This window comes from Aotus nancymaae, unplaced genomic scaffold, assembly GCF_030222135.1.
Source record: "Aotus nancymaae isolate 86718 unplaced genomic scaffold, 86718_ANA_hifiasm-v0.15.2.pri h1tg000069l, whole genome shotgun sequence".
Lineage (NCBI taxonomy): Eukaryota > Metazoa > Chordata > Mammalia > Primates > Aotidae > Aotus > Aotus nancymaae.
Genome location: NW_026988484.1, coordinates 1,194,644 through 1,215,398, shown reverse-complemented (window position 1 = coordinate 1,215,398; position 20,755 = coordinate 1,194,644). Strand labels below are relative to the sequence as shown.

Here is a 20,755-nt window from a genome sequence, read left to right as displayed (position 1 = left end):
TAGTTTTCTCTCTCTCTCTCTCTTTTTTTTTTTTTTGAGACAGCATCTCACTCTGTTGCCCAGGCTAGAGTGCAGTGGTGCGATCTTGGCTGACCACAACCTCCGCCTCCTGGGTTCAAGAGATTCTTCTATCTCAGCCTCCCGAGTAGCTGGGGCTACAGGCCCGCACCACCACGCCCAGTTAATTTTTGTATATTTAGTAGAGATGGGGTTTCACCATGTTGGCCAGGATGGTCTCAATCTCTTGACCTTATGATCCGCCCAGCTCTGCCTCCCAAAGTGCTGGAATTACAGGCATAAGCCACTGTGCCTGGCCAGAAAACTGCTTCTGAAAGTGATCTCATGCCACGTGTGGTGGCTCACACCTGCAATCCCAGCACTTTGGGAGGCAGAGGTGGGCAGATCACATGAGGCCATGAGTTGGAAACCAGCCTGGCCAACATGGTGAAACCTCGTCGCTACCAAAAAATACAAAAATTAGCCTGGTGCAGTGGCATGTGCCTGTAGTGCCAGCTACTTGGGAGGCTGAGGTGAAAGACTCGCTTGAACCCAGGAGGTGCAGGTTGTGTGAGCTGAGATCACACTACTGTACTTCAGCCTGGGCAAAAGAGGGAGACTCTGTCTCAAAACAAAGCAAAAAAGAAAAGAAAACGGTCTTACAGACAGAGAAGGTTACTGGAGTGATTTATGTATGGTTGACATTAAGATCCCTGGTCTCATATGTATTATAAGCTTGCCCTATAATTTATTTAAGGAGCAACGTCTGCCTCCCAGGTTCAAACAATCCTCCCGCCTCAGCCTCCCAAGTAGCTGGGATTGCAAGTGTGTGCCACCACACCCGGTTAATTTTGTATTTTTAGTAGAGATGGGGTTTCACCCTGTTGGCCAGGCTGGTCTCAAATTCCTGACCTCAGGTGATCTGCCTGCCTCAGCCTCCCAAAGTGCTGGGATTACAGGTGTGAGCCACTGTGTCTGGCCTGCACTTTCTTCTTTGAGATCCAGTCTCAATAAAAAAACAAACACACAAAAAAGAAAAAAAAAAGACAGGACAGCCATGAGGACTCCATGATACACCACAGTTCCTTTGATATGGAAGTTGCCACATTGTTCAGAGGGGATCATGGAGGTGCAAGTCGGGGCTTTTCTGAGTGGTGTGAGGAGAGCCTTTATCCAGGGCGTGGAGCATTCTACACTGGATGATCCCCAAGTTCCAAAGCAATTCTGCTGTTTCATGGTTCTTTTCCATTTTCCCTCAGATCTGCCTTCCCAAGACTTTATTGACTGGTGAAGAACAGGAAATGAAGAATTCCCAGGTGAGGTTTTTAAAAAAATCTAAATCTTTGTGATGAACAAGCATATGGCCCATGTTCCTCTTGCTCAGAATTAACCTCTGCTCACCTTTTGGCATATTTTCCTCCTTCCTTCTTTATTAGAAGGTAACACACACTCTACTTTCTCCTTTCCTGTTAAAGCTAAAACATTTCAAGTAAAGCTCAAGACTGGGCATGGTGGCTCACACCTGTAATCCTAGCATTTCGGGAGGCCAAGGCAGGTGGATCGCTTGAGTTCAGGAGTTTGAGACCAGTCTGGGCAACATGGCGAGATCCCCTCTCTACAAAAAATTAGCCAGGTTGGTGGTGGACGCCTGTAGTCTCAGCAACTTGGGAAGCTGTGGTGGGAGAGTCGCTTAAACATGGGTGGTTGAGACTGCAGTGAGCCATGATTGTGCCACTGCACTCCAGCCTGGGTGACAGAGTGAGACCTTATCTCAAAAAAAAAAAAAAAAAAAAGGCCGGGCGCGGTGGCTCACGCCTGTAATCCCAGCACTTTGGGAGGCCGAGGCGGGTGGATCACGAGGTCAAGAGATCGAGACCATCCTGGTCAACATGGTGAAACCCCGTCTCTACTAAAAATACAAAAAATTAGCTGGGCATGGTGGCGCGTGCCTGTAATCCCAGCTACTCAGGAGGCTGAGGCAGGAGAATTGCCTGAACCCAGGAGGCGGAGGTTGCGGTGAGCCGAGATCGCGCCATTGCACTCCAGCCTGGGTAACAAGAGCGAAACTCCGTCTAAAAAAAAAAAAAAAAAAAAAAAGCTTGGTTACCAAAACACCAGGGGTTTGGTCTCAGTCCTGCTACTGGCTGCACAGAAAGCCAGTGACTGAGACAGTGTGTATTGCTAAGGAAGAGGCTTTAATCAGCTGCCGTAGCTGAAGAAATGGGAGCTTAGCCTCGAACCCATCTCCCTGAGCGACTAAAACTAGGGGTTTATATAGCAGGGAAGAAATGTGACCATGTGTAAGAAAACAAGAACTAGGGAGGGGCAAGGAGACATTTGGTGTGGTGAGTTTCAGTTTTTTGAGAGGGAGTCTTGCTCTGTCACCCAGGCTGGAGTGCAGTGGTGTGATCTCGGCTCACTGCAACCTCCACCTCACAGGTTCAAGCGATTCTCCTGCCTCAGCCTCCTGAGATGCTGGGATTACAGGTGTGGGTGCCACCACTCCTGACTAATTTCTGTATTTTTAGTAGAGACAGGGCTTCACCATGTTGGGTAGGCTGGTCTTGAACTCCTGACCTCAGGTGATCCACCTGCCTTTGAGAGATCTGAAGGTCCTTTCCTGAGGAAGGAGCTCAGATAAAACAAATACAAGTTTCAAGTTTTAACAGCAGAAGAGCCAATTTCTATGTTCATCCAGAAACAACTGTCGATGGATTACTGGGCTGGTTTCAGCTCAAGCATTCTTTTCTTTTCTCTTCTTTCTTTCTTTTTTTTTTTTTTTTTGAGGCAGAGTCTCGCTCTGTCACCCAAGCTGGAGTGCAATGGCATGGTCTCAGCTCATTACAGCCTCTGCCTCCTGAGTTCAAGTGATCCTCCTGCCTCAGCCTCCCAAGTAGCTGGGATTACAGGTTGATGCCACCACGTCTAGCTAATTTTTGTATTTTTAGTAGAGACGGCGTTTAACCATATTTGTCAGGCTGGTCTCAAACTCCTGACGTTGTGATCTGCCTGCCTCAGCCTCTCAAAGTGCTGGGATTACAGGTGTGAGCCACTGCGCCTGGCCTCAAGCATCTTTTGACTATTGTTCTTATAAACCTGGTCAGCTAAGCCCGAGATGTAACGGTGTCATCTGTGTTTCACCCCAACCTGCTTTTTAAATGCTTGGTGTCCTGAATGTGTGTCCTCTCCCCACTCTGTTCTGTGTACATTTGCAATAAATTACGTGAATCTACACAATAAACTGAAAAAATCACAAACTGGGAACCAGCCAGAATCAATGTAAATTATGAATAGCTCAGAGACCAAGGATAAGTTGTATGCAGCTAGGCAGATAGTAGTTTCTTTGCCACTGTTAAAATTTAGCCTGATGTTGGAATCTTGACAGGAAAGTTATACTCAGGCTGGGCGTGGTGACTCACATCTGTAATCCCAGCCCTTTGGGAAGCCAGCGCAGGAGGACCACTTGAGGCCAGGAATTTGAGACCAGCCTGGCCAATATAGTAAGACCCTGTTTCTACAAAGAATAAAAAATGAGCTTAGCATGGTGGGGCATGCCTGTAGTCCCAGCTACTCTGGAGGCTGAGGTCGGAGGATTGCTTGAGCCTGGAAGGTTGAAGCTGCAGTGAGCCATGATCACACCACTGTATTCCAGCCTGGTGGCAGAGCAAGACCTTGTGTCAAAAAATATATATAAAAGCAGGCTACAACACAAACACCACTAAAAAATTTATCTGTCCAAGAGGACACTGGGTGCTGACCATTACAGGTGAGATTTTCAGTTTCTGACACAGGAAGTGGTTTTACAAGTGTGATTTCCAACACTTTGAGTGTTGAGTGCCAGCAACAAAATGCTGCCGTAAGTCCAGCGTGGCTGCAGGAGAGACCCAGGGGAGCGTGGTGTGACCCTGTGTGAGTGGGAACGTGGTTGACATGCCAGACACTGACCCATGTAACGGGTGTCACCCTTTCCCCAAATGCAAGGAAAGTCGATATATTAGGGGAGTGCACCGTCCAGTCTGTATGCTGACTGTGGAAAGCAGATTCGAGTCAGTTTACGTGCAGCTGGAAGAATTAGGGGGCTACTGGCTTATTCTACTTAGTTATTTATTTAGACGGAGTCTCATCGTCTCCCAGGCTGGAGTGCAATGGTGCGATAATGTTTGGGTGATTCTCCTGCCTCAGCCTCCCTAGTAGCTGGGATTACAGGCCTATGCCACCACGTCTGGCTAGTTTTTGTATTTTTAGTAGAGACAGGGTTTCACCATGTTGGCCAGGCTAGTCGCGATCTCCTGATCACAGGTGATCCACCTGCCTTGGCCTCCTGAAGTGCTGGGATTACAGGTGTGAGCCCCTGCACCTGGCCTCTATTTAAAAAAGAATTTCTATTAGAAGCAGGATGTCTTAAAGAAAAATAGAAAAAAAAGTTCTTTTTTTTGTTTTTGAGACAGAGTCTTGCTCTGTTGCCCAGGCTGGAGTACAGTGGCGTAATCTCGGCTCACGGCAACCCCCGCCTCCTGGATTCAAGCAATTCTCCTGCCTCAGTCTCCTGAGTAGCTGGGACTACAGGCATGCACCACCATGCCCAGCTAATTTTTTGTATTTTTAGTAGAGACAGGGTTTCTTCATGTTGGCCAGACTGGTCTTGAACTCCTGACTTCAGGTGATTCACCCGCCTTGGCCTCCCAAAGTGCAAGGATTACACGCATGAGCCACTGTGCCCAGCCAAAATAATAAAATTTTCTTTGAGATGGGGGTTTTGCTATGTTGCCCAGCTAATCTCAAACTCCTGATCTCAAACGATCCTCTGCTTTGGCCTCCCAAAATGTAGGGATGACAGGTGTGAGCCACTATACTCAGCCTCTGCCTTACTCTAAGTGAAAGATGGCGATGTGGATTAATGAATGGTGGAGAAGATATATAATTAGTTTCCAGTTTTACTTCCTGAATCTCAAACCCATCCATTAGGGTTGCTCTTGTCGCCCAGGCTGGAGTGCAGAGGTGTGATCTCGGCTCACTGCAATCTCCACCTGCTGGGTTCAAACGATTCTCCTGCCTCAGCCTCCTGAGTAGCTCAAACCCATTACAGATGGGTTTGAGATTCAGGAAGTAGAATTGGTGGGACTAGAAGATGGAGAAACACCGCAGTGTCCTGAGTAGGTCTAAGGTTTATGGCTCATTGGTAAGATACTCCAGGCACAATTTTTTTTCCAGAGTAGAGCAAATTATGGACATGATTAAAGCGTGGTTCGGCAGAAACAAGTTTCCATATCCCCAGCCGCAGGATTCAATGGCCTTTTTATACTGATTGGGAATCTGTTGTTACAGGGAAGAGTGACCTTCGAGGATGTCACTGTGACCTTCACCAAGGGGGAATGGCAGCAGCTGAATCCCGAACAGAGGAACTTGTACAGGGATGTGATGCTGGAGAATTACAGCAACCTCGTCTCCGTGGGTAAGGCAGCTTCCTGGGCAGGGAGACTCAACATCTAAGGTCTGAAACTCACAGACTCCCATGGCTGGCTGAATACTAGGGTTGGCGCTGAGGTGCTCCTTACTTTGCATGTTTTTGTATAACCGGCACTAGGGTGAGGTGAGTGAAGTATACCGAGTGCTGCATTTAAGGAGCCCTCATCCTCAGGGTCCTGCAAGTGCCTGGAGAACGAGGGCCTCTGTATGTTCTGTGGGCTGGGTGCCCTGCCCTTCACCCTACTCCTGGTCCAGATTTTTGGAAACACTTCATGTTCCGAGAAGAAAAAGGATTTGCTTCCTTCCTTCCTTCCTTCTTTCTTTCCTTCCCTCCTTCCTTCCTTCCTTCCTTCTTTCCTTCCCTCCCTCCCTCTTTCCTTCCTTCCTTCTTTCCTTCCCTCCCTCGCACCCTCCCTCCCTCCTTCCTTCCTTCTTTCCTTCCCTCCCTCCCACCCTCCTTCCTTCCTTCCTTCTTTCCTTCCCTCCCTCCCTCCCTCCTTCCTTCCCTCCCTTGCTTGTGCTCTCTCTCTCCCCCCTTTTTCACAGTCTGTCTCTGTCACCGAGACTGGAGTGCAGTGGTGCAATCATAGTTAATTGCAATTTTTTCAATTTTGATTTCTAGAAATGGAGTCTTGCTCTGTTGCTCAGGCTGCAGTGCGGTGGTTTGATCTCAGCTCACTGCAACCTCTGCCTCCCAAGTTCAAGCTATTTTCCTGACTTAGCCTCCTGAATAGCTGGGCTTACAAGCGGGCACCACCATGCCTGGCTGATTTTTGTATCTTTAGTAGAGACAGGGTTTCATGTTGGTGAGGCTGGTCTTGAACTCCTGACCTCAGATTACGTGCCTGCCTTGGCCTCCCAAAGTGCTGGGATTACAGGCATGAGCCACCATGCCTCACCTCACTGCAACATTGACCTGGGCTCAAGCCATCCTCCCACCTCAGCCTCCTCAGTAGCTGGGACCACAGGTGTGCACCACCAAGCTTGGCTTTTGTTTTGCAGATACTGGGTCTTTGCCAATTGGTCCACGTTGGTCTCAAATTCCTGGGCTCAAGTGATTCTTATGCCTTGGCCTCCCAAAGTGCTGGGATTCTAGGCATGAGCCACCACACCCAGAATTCTTTGTTTAGTTTAAATGCTCCTGTGCGTTCCCTCAAACTGTTCATCCACACAACTCCCCTCAGCCAATAGCACATATGCTCACACTCACACAGAAATATTCACACATGCACATGCAAACACTTATATACACTCACACACTTACACAAACAACTCACACGTCCACCAACACCAAGCTCTGCGGTATCTTCTGTAGCAGGACGAGAGGAAACCACCAAACCCAACGTAATCTTGAGGTTGGAACAAGGAAAGGAGCCATGGTCAGAAGAAGAAGAAGTGCTGAGAGGTGGCCTTGCAGGTAGGTGACCAGGAGAGCACTGTGGGTCAGTGTTGCAGGGAAGCCAATTCAATTCTTTTGTTTTGTTTTGTTTTAGACGGAGTCTCACTCGGTTGCCCAGGTTGGAGTGCAGTGGCGCAATCTCAGCTCACTGCAACCTCCAGCTCCCGGGTTTAAGTGATTCTCCTGCCTCAGCCTCCTGAGTAGCTGGGATTACAGGTGCCTGCCACCACGCCTGGCTAATTTTTGCATTTTTAGTAAAGACAGCGTTTCATCATGTATGTCAGGCTGGTCTCAAACTCCTGACCTCGTGATCTGCCCGCCTTGGCCTCCCAAAGTGCTGGGATTACAGGCGTGAGCTACTGCACCCGGCAAATTCAGTTTTTTTTAAATGATGAAGTCATTTGACAGCAATAAGAGCTGGCTGTGACTTCCTGGGAGTGCAGAAGGAAATCTCCAGGCATTATTCTCCACTCAGAAATGTCATTTATATTGTTCTCTGAGTTTTCCTTTGCAGGCAAACTCTATTTCCTTTTTTTTTTTTTTGAGACAGAGTTTCACTCTTGTTACCCAGGCTGGAGTGCAATGGCGCGATCTTGGCTCACCGCAACCTCCGCCTCCTGGGTTCAGGCAGTTCTCCTGCCTCAGCCTCCTGAGTAGCTGGGATTACAGGCACGCGCCACCACGCCCAGCTAATTTTTTGTATTTTTAGTAGAGACGGGGTTTCACCGTGTTGACCAGGATGGTCTTGATCTCTTGACCTCGTGATCCACCCGCCTCGGCCTCCCAAAGTGCTGGGATTACAGGCGTGAGCCACCGCGCCCGGCTTTTTTTTTTTTTTTTTTTAAAAGACAGAGCCTTGGTCTGTTGTCCAGAATGGAGGCAGTGGTGCGATCTTGGCTCACTGCAACCTCCACCTCCCAGGTTTAAGCGAGTCTCCTGTCTCAGCCTCCCAAGTAGCTGGGATTATAGGTGCCTGCCACCACACCCAGCTAATTTTTGTATTTTTAGTAGAGGTGGGGTTTCACCATGCTGGCCTGGCTGGTCTTGAACTCCTGGCCTCAGGTGATCTGCTCACCTCTGACTCCCAAAGTGCTGGGATTACAGGTGTGGGTCACTGTGCCCGGCCTGGCAAACCCTATTTCTTAATCTCCCTCTCCCTGGTATCCCTGGGCTCTCGCCGGCTCCCTGTGCACTAGCTCTCCGCTCCTCAGTCCTTTACCAATAGACCTGTGATGGCTTCATGTAACGTTAGTTCACCTAGAACTCTAACAGAGCTTACATTAACTTTGGTTTCTCATAGACATTAGGTGTGAAAGCAGAACGATCACCACAATAGTTTGTTTATGGCATTTTATTTCAAGCATGTGAGTGGAAAGTTTTACACAGGACATTTCTTTGTATTCCATTTTAGAAAAAAACTGGGACATTGGAGGGCAGATTTGGAACCCCCAGGATGTGAAAGAGAGTCTTTCAAGAGAAGTCCCATCAATCAATAAGAAAACGCTGACTACACAGAAAGGCACAGAACATGACAAATCTAAGAGAATACTTCGACGGAGCATAGATGATGTTTCTTCCAGACTTAGATTCCTCGAATGTGGCCCATTTGACAGGCATTTGAACTGTAATTTCAATTTGAAAAGCTATGTACAAAACAATTCTCATAAAGAGAGTGGATACAGAAAATTAGTTGGTGATAATCCATCCAAATTTGTAGGAAAACAACTTAAATGTGATGCACGTAGAAAGTTATTCAGTTCAAAGTCACGCCTTCAGAGTCACCTGGGGATAAATGCCAGTCAGAAATCCTTTGAATGTCCTAACTGTGGAAGAGCATTCCAGGAGAAGTGGAAGCTGAATAAACATCAGAAGACTCACGCAGAGGGAAGGCCCTATAAATGTGAGAAATGTGGAAACGCCTACAAGCAGAAGTCAAATCTCTTTCAACATCAGAAAATTCATACTAAAGAGAAGCCCTATACATGTAAGACCTGTGGAAAAGCCTTTTCCTGGAAATCATCCTGCATTAATCACGAGAAAATTCATAATGCCAAGAGATCCTATCAGTGTAATGAATGTGAGAAATCCTTCAGGCAGAGCTCAACCCTCATTCAACATAAAAAAGTTCACAGTGGAGAAAAACCCTTTCAATGTAAGGACTGTGGAAAGGCTTTCATTTACAAGTCAGACATTGTGAAACACCAGAGAATACACACGGGAGAGAAACCCTATAAATGCAGCATATGTGAGAAGGCCTTTACCCAGAAATCAAATGCCATTGATCATGAGAGAATTCACACTGGAAAGAGAGCTTATGCGTGTGAGCTATGTGGAAATACCTTTATCCAGAAGAAAAACCTCATTCAACACAAAAAAATCCATACTGGGGAAAAATCCTACGAATGTAATAGTTGTGGAAAAGCCTTCTTTCAGAAGTCAAACCTTCGTATCCATCAGAAAACTCACAGCGGAGAGAGGGCCTACAGATGTAGTGAATGTGGAAAAACTTTCATCCGGAAACTAAGCCTTAGTTTGCATAAAAAAATCCATACTGGGCAAAAGCCTTATCAATGTGCTGAATGTGGAAAAGCCTTCGCTGACAAGTCATACCTTGTTAAGCACCAGAAAAGAATTCACTCCAGATAGGAACCCCGTGCACTTTAAAAAACATGGGAAATGTAATCCCAGCACTTTGGGAGGCCGAGGCGGGTGGATCACGACGTCAAGAGATCGAGACCATCCTGGTCAACATGGTGAAACCCCGTCTCTACTAAAAATACAAAAAATTAGCTGGGCATGGTGGCGTGTGCCTGTAATCCCAGCTACTCAGGAGGCTGAGGCAGGAGAATTGCCTGAACCCAGGAGGTGGAGGTTGCGGCGAGCCGAGATCGCGCCATTGCACTCCAGCCTGGGTAACAAGAGCGAAACTCCATCTGGAAAAAAAAAAAAAAAAAAAAAAAGGGAAAATATGGTAGCCTGGAATTGTCACCGCAGAATTCATGTTGAAATGGTCTGTAGTTTGAAGGCTATCTTTGAAGGTAGTGAGGACTAATTATGCACAGTACCCTTTGAAAACTGATTTCACTTACTCGCCAAATGTTTATTAAGTATAAATATTTATTAGATGGCTTTTGTGTACCAGGAACTCTTAAATGCTGAAGATGTAGCAATAAACCAATTGCACCAAAAACCCTTATGGAGTTTTATTCCAGTGACTAGTGACCAGTGGTATTCATATCTTTAAAAACTTTTAAAAGACTATACTTTTGGCCGGGTGCAGTGGCTCACACCTGTAATCCCAGTACTTTGGGAGGCCGAGCTGTGCAGATCACCTGAGCTCAGGAGATCGACACCAGCGTGACCAACATGGTGAAACCCCAACTCTACTAAAAATGTAAAGATTGGCCAGGCATGGTTTTGGGCACCTGTAATCCCAGCTACTTGGGAGGTGGAGGTTGCAGTTAGCCAAGATCACACCATTGCACTCCAGCCTGGGCGACAGGAGCAAAACTCTATCTCAAAAAATAAAAGAAAATGAATGAATGAATGAATAAAATACAGTGCTTTATACTTTTAGGGATCATTTCTGTAATTCTTGAGTGGAGAAGTTTCTCTAGAGGTATAGAGCACTGGAAACCATGACCAGGAAGTGCAGCTTTCTCTCCAGAGCACAAAGCTATCTTGGCATTGCTTCATGGGAACTGCCATTTGGCTTTTTTTTTTTTTTTTTGAGATAGGGTGTCACTGTTGTCCAGGCTGGAGTGCAGTGGTGTAGTCATAGCTCACGACAGCCTCAAACTCTCGGCCAGTCCTTCCACTTCAGGCTCCCAAAGTGCTGGGATTACAGGCATGAGCCATGGCACTCACCTTATTTCTTATAATACTTTCCTTCTTTTCCTCTGAAATGCTAAAAATAATCTATTTTTTAAAACCTCATACGTATGTTTCTGGTTGCTCTTCTCTTTTTTCCCACACCTACTCTGCCTAATTTTGCCCCATTACTTATATATCACCAGACTCTTCTTATCTCTTTGTACCCACAAAATCCTCTCAACTTCATCTATCTACTCACATGGCCATTTTTTTTTTTTTTTTATTTTTATGGCATCTCACTCTGTCACCCAGGCTGGAGTACAGGGGCACAATCTCAGCTCACTGCAACCTCCGCCTCCCGGGTTCAAGTGATTCTCCTGCCTCCGCATCCCAAGTACAGGAGCCCACCAGCACGCCCAGCTAATTTTTTGTATTTTTAGTAGAGACGGGGCTTCGCCAAGTTGCTCAGGCTGGTTTTGAATGCCTGACAAGTGATCCACCCACCTTGGCCTCTCAAAGTGATAGGATTAAGGCGTGAGCCACCGCACCCGGCCAGCTCTTCTATTCTTTCCCATGCCTACTCTGCCTAATTTTGCCCTGTTCCTAGTATATCAATCACCAAGCTCTTCTTATCTCTTTGTACCCACAAAATCCTCTCAAGTTCCATCTATCTACTCACATGGCCATTTAAAAAAGTTGTTATTTACTCCTTGCTGAATTCAAAGTCTAACACATCACCTATTGATACCGTGTACACTATATGCCGTTTAAGGCTTGGCCACCAGGCAATGTTGCACATTTATGAAGATGGGTTTATAGTTTTATTCATATTAATAACATAAGCAACATTTTACAGTGCTTCTGAATTCACAAAATCACATGGATATTTAATATATTGCATTTTCCATATAACCCTGATGTTATGCCCTGAGATTCATGGAAAATGGTCAATACAGTTGATTGCTGCAAAGCAAATTTTACTAGTAACCAGTTGCAAACACATGTGGAAGCCAGCCAATGGTGTATATATTGATTGGGTTATTATTTTAAGAAGTTTACAAAGGAGAAGTATTGGCTCCCTGCTTTCTTCATGTGTCCTAACTGAAAATTGTGGAGTGCTTTGACTGTTCTGACCAGACAAGCTGCCGGCTTTTCCCAGGAGCTTGAATCCAAATCAGAGTGTGAAACATTCCCAGGCACTGACAGAGATGCTTAAGCTGCTGCCCAAAACACTGAAAGAAAATGGTCCCAGCCCGCAACGAAATTCAGTTTATAAAAACTGATGTAAACCCCATACCCTGCCGGGCGTGGTGGCTCAGCCTGTAATCCCAGGACTTTGGGAGGCCGAGGCAGGCCGATCCCTGAGGTCAGGAGTTCAAGACCAGCCTGGACAACATGGTGAAACCCCGTCTCTACTAGAAATACAAAAAGTTAGCTGGGCGTGGTGGCAGGCGCCTGTAATCCCATCTACTCGGGAGGCTGAGGCAGGAGAATCAGTTGAACCTGGGAGACAGATGTTGCAGTGAGCAGAGACTGTGCCACTGCATTCCAGCCAGAGCAAGAGACTCTGTCTCAAAACAAAAATTAAAATAAAATAAACCCGGCTGGGCGCAGTGGCTCACGCCTGTAATCCAAGCACTTTGAAGGCCAAGGTGGGCGGATCACCTGAGGTCGGGAGTTCAAGACCAGCCTGACCAACATGGTGAAACCCTGTCTTTAAAAATAAAATAAAATAAACCCCATAGCCTGACCCTCTCACTACAGCAGACACACCAAGGTAGACCATTCTCCCTTCCTTCTGTTTTTTTTTTTTTTTGAAACAAGGTCTTCGTCACCCAGGCTGGAGTGCAGTAGTGCAATCATAGCTCACTGCAGCCTTGAACTCCAGGCTCAAGTGATCCTCCCACCTCAGCTTCCTGAGTAGCTGAGACATGCCTGGCTAAGTTATTTTTGTGGAGACAGGGTCTTGCTCTATTGCCAGGCTGGTTTTGAACTCCTGTGTTCAAGCAGTCCTCCCATCTTGGCCTCCCAAAATGCTGGGATTACAGGGGTGACCCACTGTGCCCAGCAGGTAGACCATGCTTTCTTCTCTCACCATCCACCTGAAGATATGCTGCAGCAGTAAGTTCCTCCTAATAAATGCTCTGGACAGGTCCCCCTGGCGTTTAGTGCTTCTTCCTTTGGAATCCCAACTGGCCTGCTCTCAGAATGGTTTTGGGCATTCATTTGTTGGAATTTCTCTGCTGCCACTTTTGGGGTGACTCTATCTAGTTTTAGGTTCAGTGGGACAACATAAAGAAATGCAAAACATTCGATGGAAATCATTTATATAACAATCCATAGCAACAGTATAAAAATACACCAAGATACTCCACGCATTAACAATGTTCTTCAAACTTTCATGAGCACTAGAGTCTCCATCAGATTGCTAGGCCACACCTCCTGTTTCTGCGCCAGTTGGTCTGGAGGGGGCCCAAGAATCTGCATTTCTGATCGGTCCCTAGCCGCTGCTGTTGCTGGTTGAAGAACATTTTGAAAACCATCGTGTCAAAACATGAAAAGCACCATTCTAATCTTGTAGGGAAAATATGCATATGGGCCTGAGTTCTGGGATCTAGATACATTCCCCCAAAATAAGTGTTTTTCATTGAGCTTTCATCCTGAGATACTTGTTCCTTCATTCTGGGTGAAGTATAGGATTCTCCTTGTGTGGATGAAGTGAGACCCAGTGAGTCTGTCAAGCAGGTCTGTATAAAGAGTCATCTTACTCCCCCTGAGGAATCACCTCTGCCTGTGTGCTAAGTAGCCGAGAGTTCTCCGCCCTTCTTAACAGCTCCTCAAAAATCCCATTGTGCATGTAAAAGAAGATATATCCAGAGTGAAGCCTCGCCTCCTGCATTTTGGTCTCTGAGATTTCTGATACACATAGATCGTTGTATGTGAACCAGGCCTGCTTCTGAAAGTCATATGCATCGCTGATGTAATGGCCTGAATTTGGGGAGCTCCCAATATGGCTGACAACACTGATGAGTCTGTAGGTCTGAAGAGGATCCCCCATCTTCGTGTTTCTCAGTTCCTTGACTTCGTCTCTTGTGTTCTCTGTATCTAAAATGTCTTTGTTTCCTGAGTTATCAGAACCAAGTGCCCCCAGGTGATTCAGGTCAGCCTTTTGAAGTCTGAATTCTGTAGGTGGACTGAGGGTGTCCTCTCTATGTTCCTGGGCATCCAGCTTCCTAACACCTGGAGGTGGTGCCTGCTGAAGAAGTTCCTCTATGATGCTCTTCTCAATACACTGCTGGAGCTGTTGAGACATCCTTGGAGATCCTTCTGGAATCCTGTTTTCTTTACACTCGTAAGAGTTAGAGTCAATGACACTGTGAAAATCTAACTCTACAAATGTGCTGCTTTCCTCACACTTCTGACGTTCTGGATGTTGAGGCATCTCTTGAAGGTGAACGTCTAGTGTGTCTGGGCTGCTGATTGGTTTACTGCCATCTTCACAGATCACAGGAAGAGAAATGTCTCCCTGATCCATCAGTGAGTCAGCCGCTGGACACTTCTTTTCAGCGAACGCCCTGTCTCTAAAGTTGACCAATTCTGACTCCAGTGCAGAGCCATTTTCCAGGTGTCTCTGATGCTGCTGTTGGCTTGCTTCTCCACAGTCACTCTGGAATCTCTGAAGGTCAGCATTCTTGTCTGGTTCCATGGGTAGAAACGGGGAGTCACTGGATTCCGAGGTCAGCTTCATTGACGGTGTTAATGGGCTGGTGATCTCAGAAATCATCTCCTGAGAGACTTCCAGGACTTCACATTTCCCCACGGGTGCGTTACTGCTCAAGGGAAGAGGCTGTTTGGTGCTTTCATTGCAATGAGAAGATAAGTTTACATATCTGGGAATATAAACTTGCTCGTTATTCTTCACCAGCAACCAAGCGTCGTCGAAGCTATAGCGCTTCAGATGAATGATAAGGACCCTGGAGAGCCTGCTAAGTGTGTGCATTGCAACACAAGTCTTGTGCTTACACATCTCACAGTTATATTCAAGCTCTTCTGCTCTAAAGAAAAGATCTAAAGAATTCTGAATGGACATAGGAGGACATTTTGTTTCTTGGTGCAGGTTGATGGAGAGATAATTATTAGGTTCTACCTTGAGAACAGCATGACCACAGGCTTTACAAATAATGGAGAGTTGCAATTCAAACTCAAAATTAGCAACAACAGGACAAACAAACACTCTCGCGGCAGCATTACCAACATGCAATTGTGGAGATGAATTTTCGTCCCCACATTCTTTCCCAGTCTTCAAAATGGCATTTAACTTTTCCATGTCTTCTTTCAGCTGGTCTAAACATTGACCTAAAAACTCATGAGCATCATTCTGCATGTTGCCAGAAAATATTTCTGCAACTGCCGAAATGACTTTTTTAACATTCCCAAGTAATTCTTTCTTGATGTCTGTGCTACAGAAATCTTTGAAAGCAAGCAGCTGGGTCATGGTCATAATAAGAGCCTCAAAGGGAATATATTCCCACGGGACATCTTGAGTGAGTAAGTCACTAGCAAAAGACGGAATCGCAAATAGCGATTGTAAAATTGCATTCATGTAACAGGTGTTTCCCAAGTTGGGGAAGCCTTGCTGCAGTTGCTCTGAATGAGAGTCAAGAGGTACCTGGGCTTCGCTGCATCTTGGGTCATCCTGGCTGTGCTCTGGTTCTAATGGAAATGTCAAAAAACCAATTTCGGCCTCGAGAATCTGGGTTGCAAGAAGAGTCTCATCTAGGTTAGGATTTCCGTTAGAGTTGAATGAAGGCCCAAGTTCCAAATTTCTATCTTTTTCTGAGTCCTCTAAATTTGATGGATTATTCCCATAGCTTTGTATATACTTCAAGGAATCTGTCTTATATTTCGCGTTTGATACAAGGTTATGTTCCTTCAGAATGTCCTCATTCATCTCTAGGTCAGATGACAGTGTGTCTTTCCGTTCCCACCTGTAAAATGAAGTTGCGTCAGTTTCCTTCAGCATAGTCCTACTTTCGAACACACTCCAATCATCATCAGGTTTCACGGGTTGTTGAAATTTGTTTCTGTGGATTATGTCCAGGAACATATTCAACTGTTTAGCATCTCTGTAGGATAACTTGTCAATAAACAAGAACACATTGTTTTTCAAAGTTAAATGCAGGTAACTTTTTCTTTTTTTACGATGTCTAAGGACCACACTTCTAATATTATTACTCAGCTGAAAAATTCTGATAAATTTTCCAGACTTGAAAGTGACCACCAGTTTAATTTCCTTTTTTCTTTGCACTGTTTCAATGAGAGCTTCTTTCAACTTAGTCATCCCAGTCTGCTGGCTCCAAATTTGGATGAATCCACGCACCTTTAGAGATATCATCCTTTCTTTATGTAACCTAGAGGAAAAAAGCATACATGCATTTTAACCAAAACCTTATCCACATACAATAATAATTTTTTTAGTCTTCTCCTTATGCTTTAAATAAAATACCATTTTGAGGAACTCCTTATATTCTGAAGCTATGCCAGTTCTCTAGAAGACATAGATTGAGGGCACACGCTCTTTCAAGGGAGCTGTTAGGCGAGAAAGGAGATGAGGGATGAGACATACAAAAGGCCGACAGGTATATGAACAGGTGCTCAACATCACGGCTCATCAACAAAATCCAAATTTGGTTGGGCATAGTGGCTCATGCCTGTAATCCTATCACTCTGGGAGGCCAAGGTGGAAGGATCACTTGAGCCCAGGAGTTCAAAACCAGCATGGGCAACATAGGGAGACCTCATTGCTACATAAAAGTTTTAAAAATTAAAAAAGGGGAGGGGCCAATATGGCCAAATAGGAACAGCTGCAGTCTGCAGCTCCCAGTGAGACCAACACAGAAGGCAGGTGATTTCTGCATTTCCAGCTGAGATTCCCAGTTCATCTCACTGAGACTGGTTAGGCAGTGGGTGCAACCCATGAAGGGTGAGCAGAAGCAGGGTGGGGCATCGCTTCACTCGGGAAGTGAAGGAGCAGGGAAGGGAAGCCATGAGAGACTGTGCTACCCGGCCCAGATGCTATACTTCTGCCATGGCTTTTGCAATCTGCAGATCAGGAGATTCCCTCGTGTGCCTATACCACCAGGGTCCTGGGTTTCAAGCACAAAACTGGGCAGCTGTTTGGGCAGACACCAAGCTAGCTGCAGGAGTTTTCTTTTGTACCCCAGTGGCGCCTGGAACCTCAGTGAGACAGAACCGTTCACTCTCCAGGAAAGGAGGGGGCCAGGTGGTCTCATTCAGTGGGTCCCACTCCCATGGAGCCCAGCAAGCTAAGAACCACTGACTTGAAATTCTCACTGCCTGTACAGCACTCTGAAGTTGACATGGAATGAATGAACTTGGTGGCGGGAGCTTTGGTAGGCAGTCTTCCCTGGACAGTGCTAAGGAGAGTGGGAGGTTTGGACTGGGCAAAATTCACCACAGTGCAGCAAAGTGGCTGTGGCCAGACTGCATCTCTAGATTCCTCCTCACTGGACAGGGCATCTCAGAAGGAAAGGTAACAGCCGCAGTCAGGGGCTTACAGATAAACTCTATCTCCCTGGGACAGAGCACCTGGGGGCAGGGGTGGCTGTGGGCACAGCTTCAGCAGATTTAATCTTTCCTGCTTGCCAGCTCTGAAAAGAGCAGCTGATTCTGACAAGAGGGGTTATCCCAGCACAGGGCATAGGCTCTGCTAAGGGCCAGACTGCCTCCTCAAGCGAGTTTCTGACCTCCATGCCTCCTGACTGGGGGGGGGTTCACAGACACCTCATACAGGTGTGCTCTGGCTGGCATCAGGCTGGTGCCCCTCTGGGATGAAGCTTCCAGAGGAAGAAGCGGGAAGCAATCTTTGCTGTTCTGTGGACTCCACTGGTGATAGGACACAGGGTCTGGAGTATACCTCCAGCAAACTGCAGTAGACCTGCAGAAGAAGGGTCTGACTGTTAGAAGAATAACTAACAAGCAGAAGGCAACAGCATCAACACCCCGCAACACAAACCCCATCCAAAGGTCATCAGCCTCAAAGATCCAAGTTAGATAAATCCACAAAGATGAGGAAAAACTAGCACGAAAATGCTGAAAATTCCAAAACACAGACTGTCTCTCTCAAAATGATTGCAACTCCTCTCCAGCAAGGGCACAAAACTGGACAAAGAATGTGAGTTTGACAAATTTACACAAGTAGGCTTCAGAAGGTAGATAATAACAAACTCCTCTGAGCTAAAGGAGCATGTTCTAACCCAATGCAAGGAACCTCAGAACCTTGATAAAAAGTTACAGGAACTGCTAACTAGAATGACCAGTTTGGAGAGGAACATAAGTGACCTGATGGAGCTGAAAAACACAGCACAAGAACTTTGTGAAGCATACACAAGTATCGATAGCCAAACTGATCAAGCAGAATAAAGGATATCAGAGATTGAGGATCAACTTACTGAAATAAGGCATGAAAACAAGATTAGGAAAAAATACCGAAAAGGAATGAACAAAGCCTCCAAGAAATATGGGACTATGTGAAAAGACCAAACCTGTGTTTGATTGGTGTACCTGAAAGTGACAGGGAGAATGGAACCAAGTTGGAAAACGCACTTCAAGATGTTATCCAGGAGAACTTCCCCAACCTAGCAAAACAAGCCAACATTCAAATTCAGGAAATACAGAGAACACCACTAAGATACTCCTCGAGAAGAGCAACCCCAAGACACACTGTCAGATTCTCCAAGGTTGAAACAAAGAAAAAAATGTTAAGGGCAGCCAGAGAGAAAGGTCAGGTTACCTACAAAGGGAAATCCATCAGACTAACAGCGTATCTCTCTGCAGACAGGCAAGAAGAGAGTGGGGGCCAATATTCAACATTCTTAAAGAAAATAATTTTCAACCCAGAATTTCATATCCAGCCAATTAAGCTTCATAAGCAAAGAAGAAATAAAATCCTTTACAGGCAAGCAAATACTGAGGGATTTGGTCACCACCAGGCCTGCCTTACAAGATCTCCTAAAGGAAGCACTAAATATAGAAAGGAAAAACTAGTACGAGCTACTGCAAAAACACACCAAAACATAAAGACCGATGACACTGTGAAGAAACTGCATCAACTAATGTGCAAAATAACCAGTTAGCATCATAATGGCAGGATCAAATTCACACATAACAATATTAACCTTAAATGTAAATGGGCTAAATGCCCCAATTAAAAGATACAGACTGGCAAATTGGATAAAGAGTCAAGACCCATAGGCGTGCTGTATTCAGATGACCCACCTATATGCAAAGACACACATAGGCTCAAAGTAAAGGGATGGAGAAATGTTTACCAGGCAAATGGAAAGCAAAAAAAGGGAGAGGTTGCAACCCTAGTCTCTGATAAAACAGACTTTAAACCAACAAAGATAAAAAAATGACAAAGAAGGGCATTACATAATGGTAAAGGAATCAATACAACAAGAAGAGCTTACTATCCTAAATATATATGCACCCAATGCAGGAGCACCCAGATTCATAAAGCAAGTTCTCAAATACCTACAAAGAGGCTTAGACTCCCACACAATAACAGTGGGAGACTTTAACACCTCACTGCCAATATTAGACAGTCACTGAGACAGAAAATAACTAGGATATTCAGGACTTGAACTCAGCTCTGGACCAAGTGGACCTAATAGACATCTACAGAATTATCCACCCCAAACCAATGGAATATACATTCTTCTCAGCACCACATAGCTCTTATTCTAAAATTGACCACATAATTGGAAGTAAAACACTCCTCAGCAAATGCAAAAAAATGGAAGTCATAACAAACAGTATCTCAGACCAGAGTGCAATCAAATTAGAACTCAGGATTGGGCCGGGCTCAGTGGCTCACGCCTGTAATCCCAGCACTTCGGGAGGCCGAGGTGGGCAGATCACTTAAGGTCAGGAGTTTGAGACCAGCCTGGCCAACATAGTGAAACCCCATCTCTAAAAATAACAATAAATAAATAAATAGAAAGAACTCAGGATTAAGAAACTCTCTCAAAACTACACAACTACATGGAAACTGAACAACCTGCTCCTGAATGACTACTGGGTAAATAATAAAATTAAGGCAGAAATAAAGAAATTCTGTCCAGGCACGGTGGCTCACACCTGAAATCCTAGCATTTTGGGAAGCCAAGGCAGGCGATCACTTGAGGTCAGGGGTTCAAGACCAGACCAGCCAACATGGTGAAACCCTGTCTCTACTTAAAATACAAAACTTAGCTGGGTGTTATGGCTCATGCCTGTAATTCCAGCTACTCGGGAGGCTGAGGCATAAGAACTGCTTAAACCTGGGAGGTGGAAGTTGCAGTGATTCGAGAACACATGGACACAGGGAGCGTAACATCACACACTTGGGCCTGTTAGGGAGTCGGGGAAGGAGAGGGAGAGCATTAGGACAAATACCTAATGCCTGCGGGGCTTAAAACCTAGAAGACGGGTTGATAGGTGCAGCAAACCGCTATGGCACATGTATACCTATGTAACAAACCTACATGTTCTGCACATGTATTCCAGAAGTTAAAATTAAAAAAGAAAATTGGCTGGGAGTGGTGGCTCATGCCTGTAATCCCAGCACTTTGGGAGGCCAAGGCAGGCAGACCACCTGAGGTCAGGAGTTCGAGGCCAGTCTGGTCAACACAGTGAAACCCCGTCTCTACTAAAAATACAAAAATTAGCTGGGCATGGTGTCAGGCGCCTGCAGTTCCAGCTATTCGGGAGGCTGAAGCAGGAGAATGGCTTGAACCCAGGAGGCGGAGGTTGCAGTGTGCCGAGATCTCACCACTGCACTCCAGCCTGGGTGACAGAGCAAGACTCTGTCTGGGGTCGGCGGGGCGGGGGGAGAAAAATATAGGTAGTAAGAAAAGGAGGTAAGATGGTGAGTTGTGCTAGATAATTAGCAAAAAATTGAGGCGGGGGGAGAGAGAGAGAAAGGGAAATACGAAGAGTGAAAAAGAAACTTGAAGGGAAAGACATCTCAAAAGACAAACAGGTTTCAGAAAGAATAGAAAATATCTCTCTTCATTT

The 20,755-nt window shown here is 45.7% G+C and overlaps 2 protein-coding genes and 1 non-coding gene across 3 annotated transcripts; 2 read left to right on the top strand and 1 right to left on the bottom strand.

Annotated features, from left to right (window-relative positions):
• Positions 1 to 1,298: 1,298 nt before the first annotated feature.
• On the top strand, positions 1,299 to 9,508 carry ZIM3 (zinc finger imprinted 3). The gene is made up of 4 exons (XM_064367429.1): positions 1,299 to 1,313; positions 5,323 to 5,449; positions 6,782 to 6,880; positions 8,274 to 9,508. Exons 1-4 carry the CDS (start codon positions 1,299 to 1,301, stop codon positions 9,506 to 9,508), a joined length of 1,476 nt encoding a protein of 491 aa, XP_064223499.1.
• A 915-nt stretch (positions 9,509 to 10,423) lies between these two features.
• On the top strand, positions 10,424 to 10,633 carry LOC135270937 (small nucleolar RNA U3). Its single transcript, XR_010339090.1, has one exon. It is a non-coding gene; the product is annotated as a small nucleolar RNA U3 (small nucleolar RNA).
• A 2,806-nt stretch (positions 10,634 to 13,439) lies between these two features.
• On the bottom strand, positions 13,440 to 16,070 carry USP29 (ubiquitin specific peptidase 29). The gene has a single exon (XM_012465250.3). The coding sequence runs from the start codon at positions 16,068 to 16,070 to the stop codon at positions 13,440 to 13,442; it is 2,631 nt and encodes an 876-aa protein (XP_012320673.2).
• Positions 16,071 to 20,755: the final 4,685 nt, after the last annotated feature.

Coding starts and splice junctions, on each gene's coding strand:
- ZIM3 (XM_064367429.1), top strand. Junction 5,450..6,781: donor CAGCAACCTCGTCTCCGTGG/GTAAGGCAGCTT, acceptor CTTCTGTAGCAG/GACGAGAGGAAACCACCAAA. Junction 6,881..8,273: donor GCTGAGAGGTGGCCTTGCAG/GTAGGTGACCAG, acceptor ATTCCATTTTAG/AAAAAAACTGGGACATTGGA.
- USP29 (XM_012465250.3), bottom strand. CDS start 16,070: ATGATATCTCTAAAGGTGCGTGGATTCATCCAAATTTGGAGCCAGCAG.